Here is a 12437-nt window from a genome sequence, read left to right as displayed (position 1 = left end):
AACTGATGTTCTCACAGCCGGTCTTGTTAAATTATTTAGATCATAAAGAGGCATCACTAATTAAATAAGTTAAAAACTCTTTGTAGTAGCTTTAAAACGTGAAAAACATCTTATTAAAACAAACTTTTCACGTTGTAATGCAATAGTGATCCTTTTTTCTTTTTCTGGAGTAGCAGCAATAAGATGCTGTTTTAGTTTGAAAATAAGAAAATCTTAGAGGTGATTTTACCAGACTACTGTAGCTCGCTCCTCTTCTTCACTTGAGGCCGGCAGCTTGAGACTACATTAGTCCGACTATCATAACACACCTGAATCTGACCGAACTGTCGATGGTCGAGTTGCGCTCTTGGTAATGCAGGCGCCAGGTCTGCATGGAATAAGATACAATATTTTTGTTCCTGCTGTATCAATTTTGATACTTTAAAAAAAAAAAAAAAGAATTGTCCAGTTCTTACTCGTGTGATGTTATAATAATATGGTACAAATAGTAAATAGTATCAGAAGTTTATTGTGATCCATAATGAATACTCATGACACAGTTGTAAGTTGAAGAGGAGATGTCTTTAAATATTCAAGTGTTTAGAAATACACACAGTTCACTTCAGGAAACATTCACTGCATCAATCTACAGTACATAACAAGGCAAGTTTGCATTTCTGTGGCTTTCAACATGGTGAAACCTTCTTAAGACAAAGTGCAAAAACACAGAACTGCAGATTAACCTTGAATGCTGTGATGTCTTCTAACAAGATGATAAACTGTGTTTGAAGTTAACGTACTTAAGTTACGTTCATTAAGATTGTCAGTTGTCTAGTTGCATATCTAATATCAAATACCTGTTTACAGTTATAGACTTGGTCACAACAAAGACCTGGTTAAAATGGAAGCAGTGTGGTGGATTTTCAAAAGGCAACACCTTTAAGACTCAAGGTTGTTGAAAGAAAATAAGTGTGGTCAGTTTATACATTATTCAGTCTGTGGTCCATATTCATAAAATGTCTGTGCAAACTACATTCATGGAGCTACGTGTTACATTTTCAAAAGCAGCAAAAGGCACTTCAGTGCAACAGAGAATTTACAATGATTTGTAGAACATGGCACAATTCCCTTTAGGGCAATTATCCAAAATATAAGAAACAGTAATGCTGGGTGAAACACTTGTTGCTTTTAAATGATTTTTTATGAAAAAGCCAGAGAAAACCTCTTATTTATTTATTTTTAAGATATCGTGTGCACCCGTTCTTGTCAGTCTTGCTGCCTTCAACTAAGACAAATCATGATTGCAATTAGAAAATCTAAAACTCCACTCCTTAGAGGGAAACGTCTGTTTTTTGTTTTTTTTTTACCTGGACCCTGTTTTCCTATGTTTCTGTGTCTAAGTGACCAATGGGGACAGCAATTTTTTAAATTACTCCATTATTGAAGGAGAGAGCTACAGCCAGCAGCCGTCAAACAGGCTGCAATGTAATCCTGAAGAACAGTTGCATGGTTTCAAATTAGGTCCACTAAGTATCAGAGAAACACTGGAGAGAACAGTGTTCATTATAAATTACATATATTAATATTTTCACATGTAACTTCACAAATGAAGAGTTATGTCCACCAAATCAAAGTTAGTGTTGTCTGTCTTTGATGCTGTCAGTGGGAACAAAAAGAACTTCTAATGAACGTACAGAGTTTGCATAATTGACCCTTCCTAAGGGTAACATACACCAACCTAGCACATTGCATATCTAAGTGGAGGAAAAAGGAAATGAGAAAGTGTACCAAGCTTGCTCAACCGTTGTTGAAGCACTGAGTATAACGGGGCGGGACCTTGGAACGCATCAACCCATATGGATTACATTGCAACCTGTTTTGTGGCTTTCGGGTGCAGCATTCTCGCTCAGTACTGGACCACTTTCAAAAACTGTTGTCCCATCAGTCGCTCAGACACAAAAACATGGAGAAATAGGGTCTTTAAAGTGTAACTTGCAGGTTGGAGCTCCAGTGAATCAATGTTTAGTGAAATTATGTAGGAAGAAAAAGATATACATGTATATACACACTACAGTGACATCTGGAGCGTTTTTTGTGAGAGAATTTTACATCCACGTCTAAAAAGGACAAACCGGAAGTGACGTACCTTGAGGCAGACGGACTGCATTAGTCAGAATTAACATTAATAAATATGGATTCAAATGCTAGTTTTGATTTGATGCTTGTAGTTTGTGATTTTTTTGTCCTCTTAACTTTTTTCTTTAGTTTGAAAATTCATTTTAAACAAGATTACATATCAATTTTATTAAGACATTTGACCTGCAAGTTACACTTTAAGTTTGGTTGCATTCATCAGAGAGGACTTGCTGAGCAACTAGTCCAATCTTAATATTCATCTTTGCATTTCTAAACCTTTTATTCAGTGATGTCTCCTGGCTGTATAAAGGCATGTTATGGAATGAGGAGACAATCTTTTTCAATTCTAATGACTCATATTTGAAGGATTTTATGCACACCTCCTGAGAGTTTCCCAAACTAATTAACAGTAGTGCAATAAGTACTTCAAAAGTGGAGTTTTTCCCAACAACATCTGTAGTCTTATTATTGCTTCCCGACACCAACTGTATGAGCTTGCTCCTCATTTCGAACATTCAGAATATATCATTACACAGATGGCTCTTCATCTCCAAGTGGCACCTGCATACAGAGTGGTTTCTCCTGGTAAACTTTAACCCTTCTTGTGCCTTTCTGCTCGGACTTTCTATGCTACTTTCTGCTGCGCAGAGGAGAGTTTTCTGTGGAGGAAAGCCTCGACATGCGGCCAGATCTTGTTGGTTTCTGTCCCAGTGAAGGTCTGTAGCACGCCTTTACTCCTGGAAGCACAAAGAAAAATGGTAATCGCTCTACTGTCTGAACTATTCCAATTCAGTATTACACTGCAGTTAGAAAAATATGTGCAGGATCTAATGTAAATAACAGAATACCAAATAAAATATGTTAAAACAGCAAAGTCAAATGTTTGTCCCTCCTTGAAAATGAACACTCTCTATCCTCCTCTATGTCTGGTCTGTAATGCACTTTCTTCAAATGATGAACAGCCTCTCAAACACAAAAATAAGTGGGACACAAGCTAAGCACATCCCTATGGTTTGAGGGAATTCAGAGTAATATGTTTTCCTCCCTAATTAGTCCAGAAATAGCAATTATGATGCATGTAGTGTTTTTCAAACTGGGTCCGCAGCCTCACAAATCGAGTATTTGTACTTTAGTTTTGTGCTACATACCTGGGTTTTATTGATTATGGTAAAACTTAAAGATACAAAATCCTTTTTTGTGTGTATTAATTTAACTCCTGTAATAAAGGGAAACTGGTTGTTTGCACTTATTAGTTCATTTTCTTGGAATGTGGTTCTTAAGCAACTCGTCAGTCCATAAGGACCATAAGGAATGTGAAGGGAGGCCAAAGGTCAAAGTTCAGTACCATTTGATTGTAGCCTTTTAGCTATATTAAGGCATTTATGTAGCTTTTATATGGAGAACACTTTTGTACCTATCACACCGTAATGCAGTCAAACATATAGTAGTAATAATGATAATAATAATAGGTTGAGTTCTGGGAACAAGCAGAAAGCCACCATCAGCTGATCTGAGAGGATGCCGTGGTTCTTAAGGGGATAGAAGAGCTTTGATGTGGTTGCCTGGTCATGTAGAGACCTGAAGTTCAACAATAAAATTTTAAAGTTAATGTGAAAGTGCACAGAAAGCCAATGCAAGGATGACAGAATGGGAGTTAACTGAACTCAGTTTCTTGATCCACTCATAATCAGAGCAGCAGCGTTTTGAACTAATTGAAGGCTATGGAGAGAGGCTGAAGGTGACACCTCTTACAGTTCGCTTTATGTTGTGCAAAAGGGCTCCAAAATTGCGGACTAACTGACGTAAGCACTGGGTGTGGCAAACGAGATAGTTTTATGTTTTGTCATCGTTAGTCTGTGGGAGTTTTGGGAAGTCCAGCAAGTGATATCTGGGTTAGGCTGCTACAATTAGTGGATTGTAACAGGACAGATAACTGGGTGTCCAACCAGAACTAAACATTGACGTTTGTTTGCAGCAGGGAGTGAGTCATTAGTCACCTAAATTAGGGCTGTCTCAGTACTACGTAGAGCTCTACAACCAGACTGATAGTTATCTGAAATACTTAGAGCAGTCAAATGAGAATGTTTTTCACATGGCTGTACTTGTATAACCAGCGTGATAATAAGCAGGTGGAGATATATTTTGATTTATCTGTGTTGTCCTACCTGTAGTACTCTAAGACGGGCTCCGTCTGGTTTTCATAGGCCTTCAGTCTCCGTGTGACTGTCTCTGGTGTGTCATCATCCCTCTGGACCAGAGGCTCCCCTGTCACGTCATCAAAACCCTGGAGAAAACACATGAACAAATGTTGACACTGACTTCACTCCTTAAAAGCTACACCTGTATAACAATGCTTCTTTTTAAATGCATGTTTTCTGGAAGCGGCAGATGAATTGTTTTGTTAACTGTTTTCGTACCTGCTGAATAATGAAAGAAAATATCATATAATTCATGTTTACGAGAAAAATATGTGAGAAACCTGCTGAGACAGAGCTGCTTTATAAGTGCTTGAGGCACTGTAACTTCCGGCTATTATACTAATTCACATCCAGTGGATTTGTCCAACCCAAACCCAGACACAGCACAGGGACTGGAACGTAAACACAGCACAGAAACACAGAGCGCTGCCTTTGCTTTCAAACCAGCTGACTGAGGCAAGAGACATTTAAAGCTGATAACAGCAAAACTGAACAATGTTCAAAAATATCTTAGAGAAACCATATAACAACAGATTTCCAGCAGAGCACTTCATTATTTTCCTGATAATGGATGTATGACTACATGGGCACATCTAAGCAGTGGTGGCAGAAGTACACGCATTATTTACTCAAGTAGAAGTACAGATAGTTGTGTTTTAAAAAAAAAAGGAAGGTAAAAGTAGAGGAACTGATTCAACTTATTTGATCAAATAAAAGTGAAAAAGTACAGGCTCTGAAATGTACTCAAAATCTAAAAGTAAAATATAGCCATCATTAATTTTTTTATCATCATATTTTTTACGTTGTTGATTGTCTTTTTTGTCTTATTATTTCTCTTTTGTCTTGTTACATCTTTTACATCATTTTTCGTCTTGTTAAGTCTCCACTGTTTTGTTACATCTTTTTTGTCTTGTTATGTAATTTTCATCTTCTGTCTGTTGTTTGTCTGTTGATGCTGAAAAGGCAGTGCCTAATTATGCAAAATAAAAATAATCAATAATTTCCCTAAAATGCATAAAACTAAAGTACCAAGCCTGTTTTGAACATGTAAGAAGTAGAAAGTACATATATTAGTGTTAAAATGTAGGGAGTAAAAGTAAAAAGTCATCAGAAAAACAAATGCTCAAGTGAGGTACAGATACCTAAAAAAAATATACTTAAGTACAGTAAGAAAGTATTTGTACTTAGTTACTTCCCACATCTGCATCTAAGTTTAAACCACAGGCCTATTTCAGAACAGACATTTTGATGTGTCACAGTAGGAACAGCAGGTGTTACTAATAAGATCAACAATGGCTCTGTTCCATTCACGTGTCCCAGTAAGCCAAACACTGAGGCAGTGAGGCAGTATGCACAATACCAGGACCTCAAACCTGCTAAATTAATTCAGCCATCATAAATTTTATTATATTTACTTGTGCTTTTCCGACTGAGACATGTTGCATAAAAGGTCTAAATGTCACTTAGCTTTTAGCAAAGTGGATTTCTGTCTTCTGTACCAAAGGGCTGTGTTTTTGCAGAAATAATGAATGCATGTAATTTATTTGCAAAAATCATTTCTGTGTTTTTGCAGAAATAATTTATTAATCATTGCCATTTTTAATCTCTTTCTTGCCTGATTGGTTTTGTTCCAATTTTTATTCCCGTTTCTGTCACATTGTTCTCTTTCATATAGGACTGTGAAAAATACATAAAAACCAATGATTAACTATAAATGTGTTACTCCACCAGACTGGAGGAAATGTAGCAGGAATGTGCTGCAAAACTCACTGACAGAGAGAGAACACGTGACCACGGTCATGTTAGCTGTGAGTCATCCATCAGTTAAACAGAAACAGGAGCTCAGTTCTGTGTCAGTGTAACTGTATGCAACTGAACCCAAATTAGCAACATAATATCTTATCATGATCACAGATCAATACACTCAGTATCCTTGATAAATATCGTGCTTACTGATATACACTAAGTAATTGAGCCAATCATGGCAAATGTTGAATAGCTATTTTCTAATGCATGTAAAAATAAATGTTGAAAGGATGAAAACAAAATGTAAAATGACAAAAACGTTTTTGCCTGTAATTATTAGCTCTGTATGCAGTCATGGAAACAGATGCAATATGCACAAAAAAGAGATGCTGATCAAAAGAAACTTAAGATCCAACAGCATACTTGATCAAATAATACATTTATTTGGATAATGTGAAAATGAAGATGATACTAAGATTCATTCCTGCTCATTTATGTTACTTTGCAATGCTACCAGTCTTCAAACAAGTGTGAGAGTTCACTCTTGTTAAAAATCAAACTGACACTCTCTATTAAACCTGCAGTGATGCTCTGATTATAGGTGTGTAATTGCACTGAATGAGAGCAAAGGTCCCCCGTTGTTTTATCTTCTCCTCTTTAGCAGTTTTGCGCGTCATTCGTTGCTTCTATTTCTCAGTTTTATGTTGTTCAATCTGTCTTCAAGTTATAACATCATTTCGTTTAGGTTGAATTCCACTGGCTCTGACCTTTTTTCTTTTTTTTCTTTAACGGACCAGTGTGCAGGATTTTGTGGCATCTAGTCATGAGCTTGCAGATTGCTAACACCTCTTACACCCAGTGCACAGCAGATTGAAGGTGATGCTAGTGGCATTGCTATCTTACACTGGCACAGTTGTCATTCTCCCCATGTTTGCAAGATAGCAAACGAAGTTGCGCCTTGTCTGTGCACCCATGGGCAGGGGGTCTAAAAATGAAGCTGTGGCCAGGCGCATTTGGTAGCTTGTGCATGGTGCATTGTAGTTAAAACCACCTGCACCACAGACCAGTGAAAACTTGGTCAAAGTGTATAGCCAGTAGCATTGTGCGCATAATCAGTGTTTTCACCTGGGCGCACCTCCTTCTTGAAGGTGAGGAGAGCTGACTTCCTGATTGGTTTATTGCATCCACCTATGCAGATGACAAAGGTGGATTTGGACACGACTTGAATAGATTAAAACCGTCGTGCCTTGCGCTTTGAACCATGCATAAGATAGGGCTCCTCACGTGACTCTTCCTTTCCAATCATGTAGGAGAACAGTGGTCACGAAACTCACAAAGATGCAAAGGCACTCTTTAGAGCCAGTGTTTGGTATGTCTGTTCTGGGCTACTGTAGAAACATTGCGGTGCAGTTAGGCAGTGAATGTTCAATATCCAGATATCTGCTCGTTACACCAAAACATTGGCCATTGCATCCAGAGGTTAAATCATTATCAGACAATAGCCAGTGTGATCCAAGAACATTTCTAAGGCAACAAAAATAAAATAATTCTAATTTTCAGGTGGTTATACACAAATGAAAACATGCTAATGAATATTATATTAAATTTCTGTCACATTCTGTCAATAGATCGATGTACATGATCTTACACACTAGACCTACTGCATAATCATATTGGCTTTTGCATCTCATTTCAAGGTGAGGTTTAGAGAAACCTGAAACATTTGAACTAATTTCAAATGAAGTGTGCGTTATTTATTAGTACAAAAGAAAAGCCAGATGCAAGCAGAAAGATTTTCTCAATTCCAGAGTAAAGGATTAGGCCAACTTAAAGCTCCAGGACATTTATGTTTGAGAAGAAAATAGGCCATTGCTGCAGTTTCTCTTCTGACGATACCTGAAAACCGAAGACTGAAAGAGTGAAGGAGTGAGAGGCAACAGACGATGTACTTACAGGGACTTTAGGTGGGTTGAAATCTGTGTTGTAAACTCTGCCGCTCGGAAGGTGAGTCCAGCGAGAGGTCAGCCTCTGTTTGATGGTCTGGAAAGGTACGTTGAGATTGATGACTGTATCCACACTGTAGGTTTCATCCAGAGCTTCTGCCTGGGACACTGTACGAGGGAAGCCTGGCAGAGAGACAGATAGACAGCAGAGAGAGAGAGAGAGAGAGAGAGAGAGGCAAAAGGTATGATGTGATAAATAATACCAGGATCTGAATTAAATGACATGAGCACAAATCTAAGAAAGAGATCATACAACTAACAACATCCCAAACAAATCAATATAGTTGAACGTAACTTAAAACAGTCTCACAGCTGTTTTAAGATCTATAAGTAAGAATTCTGATCACATGTTTTTAGTAACAACTGTTTCCCCGCAGAAATGAGTGGTGACACAAACTTACCATCCAGCAGCCAGCTGCTCTGCTCCAGCGCTCTCAGGTCACGCAGGATGAGACGAGACATGACGTCATCAGGTACCAGCTGACCCTGATCAATACAGGACTTCGTCAGCAGGCCGAGCTCTGACACACAGACACACAGAAACATACTTATTACAAAATTACTGTCTTTTTCTAAATCTTGGTTTTACAAAGATTACGTTATGGATGAGTATCTGGTAGCCGAAATGAAATGTCAGGAATTAAGTTGAACTTTCAGTTTAGCTGCCAGGTATAAGAAAGAAATTTATCAGAGGAGAAAGATTTGAATTTATTTATTAGCTGCATTTGAGAATTAAGTAAAAATGTTTAGGATAAAGTTGAAATATTGAGAACTGCAGTAAGTTGAAATATGTTGAAATGCTATTCCAACTTTATTCTTGACATTTTGTCTTTATTCTCAAAATGCAAAATAATAATAATGAAAAAAATCTTCCTCCTCATATTTTCACTTATTCCTGTCCCTCACATTCTTCTGTACTATTTTAATCACAACGTGGAAGATGAGTTGTATCCACCTGCCAAAAGCATCTAATTCATTTTCTCCTCAAAAATTTTAACTTTTGTATGTTTTTAGCTACCATTTGTAAAGGGAACCTTATTTTCACAGGGCTCAGAAAATGTGTATTAAATGATGCACAGAAAATGTGTATTAAATGATGCACAGAACATATAGTATATTTCCAATTGCCATAAATCAATGAAGTTTTGCCATTGTGGGTTTAATTCAGTATAATCATATACAGTCAAATACAGGAATATATGTGCACACGATGTGAGACATTTTATTTTACTTTTGAGCTACTTAACTGAAAACAGTTTAAGCGATAATCTGTGTTTAGGATGTTAAGGCATTAGAGTTTTTTCTCATCACTTCCACTTTAATTGGTCAGAGTCCAGCTGAAGAAAGGAATTTCCTGACTGGCCTAGTAGAGATGACCTGACAGTGCGAATGTGCTGCTGCGATTTCACTATGAAACAGAGCAAAGAGTAAAACTGACTGTAAAACCATAAGCTAAGACATAACAAGTATTTTATACAGAAAATTATGTCATTCTGTGTTGCTCTGACATATACAGACAAATAAGTTGCTGTTTCCTTTGTGTTTAGTACATGATAAATATAAAGACGCACACTAATGTTCTTTAGGCCTGCTTCATGACGAAACTAAATAATGTGTTGAGAAGCATTGTTGCATGGTTGGCAACCAGTTTAACAAGGCAAGTGTTGGCCAAGTGACAGTTTAGGAAGATTTACCTACTGGTAAGTATATTAGTACTAAGTTAATGCATTGTAGTAGTTTATATCCAGTGCTCACAGCCATAAGGACTTCTCTAATGTTCAGTACGACTTGTGAGGAGGTTAGCGAGACAGTGTCAGGAAGCACAAGGTCACTCATTGAGATCCAAGGTCTCTTTGGGAAAATTTGAGCAGGGAAAGTCAATAAGAAGAGCCGCTTCGACTGCCAACTGCTCCACTGAAACTGCTCAGCTATCAAACCCAGAGTGGACTGGGACGTCTAGTTCTGTATCTGCATTCATTAAATTTGTCATATGTGTATGTGTTAAGACGACCAAAAAAAAGCCTGTTAACGCCTCAATTTTCTTTACAGCATTCAAAATGGATGTGTTGGGTAATTTTCTGTCATTTTAAGATGTTAAAAAAAAAAACCTTTAGATGTTCAAAATGGGCACATTCAGATGGATGCCTCAACAGAGACTTACAGAAAATACCATTGATTGGTACAGGTTCTTGTAAAATTTATACTATAATGATATGTTTAAGTGAAAATGCAAAAAAAAAAAATCGCAAATGATATTGCAAGTGCAATATCAGTCAAAATAATTGCAATTAGAATTTTTTTCAAAATCATTCAGCCCTAATCGAAAGACCTATAAAAGCCTTAAGAAGTTTCAAATGCACGTTTACAGGTCATTTGCTGAATGAACGTGATCAGAGAACAGTAAAAACACACCTACATCAGCCATCCTTATCTTTACACCTCTTTTTCTCTTCCTCCAAGGTGATATTGAGGAGCAGTGGGCCTCCTTCCAAAGTTCAGGTTATGCTGAGTTCAAGTGTTTCCAGTATAAACATAAAACAACAGGCTCTATAACCCTGCTAACCAGTTTGACCTTGCCTCTGACCAATCCCTGTTCAGACACTGTGGTATGCCACAAAACGATAAGAAAATGAACTGGTGTAGGAGTGGTGCTTTTATCACAGTAGTCCAGATTATTGTTCACACTACAGTACAGCTTCCTGCAGAAGTCTCATTTGTGTGTAATAATCTTTTTATGCATAATAGTAAATGGTGTGGATTGTTAATAACACTGCATATAATCCGGAAAACAGGATGTAGAATAACATTTCTTAAGTGTCTGTCTTTTAAACAGGTAATACAAGGCCTATCCTGAAATCTCTTCATTTCTAAAAAGATATGTTCACCTGTTTGCATTTTAAGTTTGGGTCAACCTCACACACACTGCAACATAAACTTAATGGGTTTTGTGTCCTCAGTGTTCTCTAAATGAGAGCAAAAGTCTTAAAGAATCACATGAAGGGGAGGTTGATTTTTTCATACAGGCATTATGTGACAATAAGGGCTTAACGTCACACAAACTGGCACAGAAAATCTGATGTTTATTGCGCATTAAAGTCTCTTCTGTTACATATAAAAAATCCTGAAAGATCCAAATGGTGGTTCAAAGGTGATCCCTAACCATACCCTGGCTCCATTTTTTGCATCATAAAACAACATAAAACAATATTTAACAATTTCCTTTTGCACATTCACTGCACTGCATCCAACTCCACATCTCAATTTCTGGGTGACTGTGGACAGCACTGAACCCTCTATCAGACAAAAAAAAAAAACATGCATTTTAATTTTTACATTAAAACAGTTGCAAGAATTTCTTTTTCCATAGGACACAGGAAACAGACCGGTTGAAATTTACAGTAAAAAATAGCAGGGTTGCATATTTTGTGCATTTTCCTTAACTGATAGCCTAGTTGAAAATGCTAAACAATTGATTAATCCATTAATCATGAAGATCATTTTGCAATCATTTTTTAAGATACAAAACACGTTTTCTCTTACTTACTGCCATTTCTAGACTATTAATTAATCGATTAATGCACTTTTAATCATTAAAATTCTTAATCATCACTCATTAACATCCCTACTGAATACATAAATGCAGTATTTCGCTATTGAATTACTGCATAGAGTTGAATTATTGCACAAAATGATTGCAGTGTTAGATCAATACTGCACAGTTGAAGATATAAATGATAAATAAAGAATAATTAGCCAATAGCTAAGCCTGACTATACTTTTTACAGTATATTTTTGAGGTAGGACAGCGCTGTCTTACCAGTTTTGGCATTGATGTTGGCTCTCAAAATGTCCCCACTAGAGATGTGTTTTAGTCCAAAACTTTTAGTAATGCGCGCAGACACGGTTCCTTTCCCGGAGCCCGGAGGTCCCATAATGACAGCACGGAAAATGTTATGAAGAGCCATCTGTGGACAGGGGCTTGTTCAGACTGAGTATTGAGGTGCAGAGTGGCCGCTTCCTTCCCAGGAGCAGGTTTACATTCTTTCCCAAGAAGAGTGCACGTAGCCAGGAGTGGGCGCGTCTTGTGCTTTCAGTCTCCACTATAACTGGACCTTGACTTTTATTTCCCCCACCGCTGCACAAACACGAGGAAGAGGAGAAGGAGGAGGAGGAAAAGTGCGACCAGTTCAGATGAGGATAGGATGCACGTACTCCTCTGACGACGAACTTCTTTCTGCGACGTGTCAGCAAACTTCGTCGCCTCCCGTGCCACTGTTTTCGGTTTGCAGGAGATGCATTTATTGTATAACACGGTTATGTAATTGGTCTACAGGCGGAGAAAAGCTTGTTGGCGAGGTTGCAGTGATTAATCCTT

At 37.5% G+C, this 12437-nt stretch overlaps 1 protein-coding gene across 1 annotated transcript; it reads right to left on the bottom strand.

Moving 5' to 3' along the window:
- Positions 1 to 539: 539 nt before the first annotated feature.
- ak3 (adenylate kinase 3) lies at positions 540 to 12215 on the bottom strand. Its single transcript, XM_084746421.1, has 5 exons — positions 11880 to 12215; positions 8464 to 8583; positions 8013 to 8185; positions 4281 to 4399; positions 540 to 2852 (listed from the first exon to the last, which is right to left on the bottom strand). The coding sequence occupies exons 1-5, from the start codon at positions 12025 to 12027 to the stop codon at positions 2741 to 2743; spliced, it is 672 nt and encodes a 223-aa protein (XP_084602547.1). The 5' UTR covers positions 12028 to 12215; the 3' UTR covers positions 540 to 2740.
- Between the last annotated feature and the right edge of the window lie 222 nt (positions 12216 to 12437).

This window comes from Lutjanus erythropterus, chromosome 20, assembly GCF_056507025.1.
Source record: "Lutjanus erythropterus isolate fLutEry1 chromosome 20, fLutEry1.hap2, whole genome shotgun sequence".
Classification (NCBI taxonomy): Eukaryota; Metazoa; Chordata; class Actinopteri; order Lutjaniformes; family Lutjanidae; genus Lutjanus; species Lutjanus erythropterus.
Note: the sequence above shows the minus strand (reverse complement) of the source record. Positions and strands in the feature narration are given on the sequence as shown.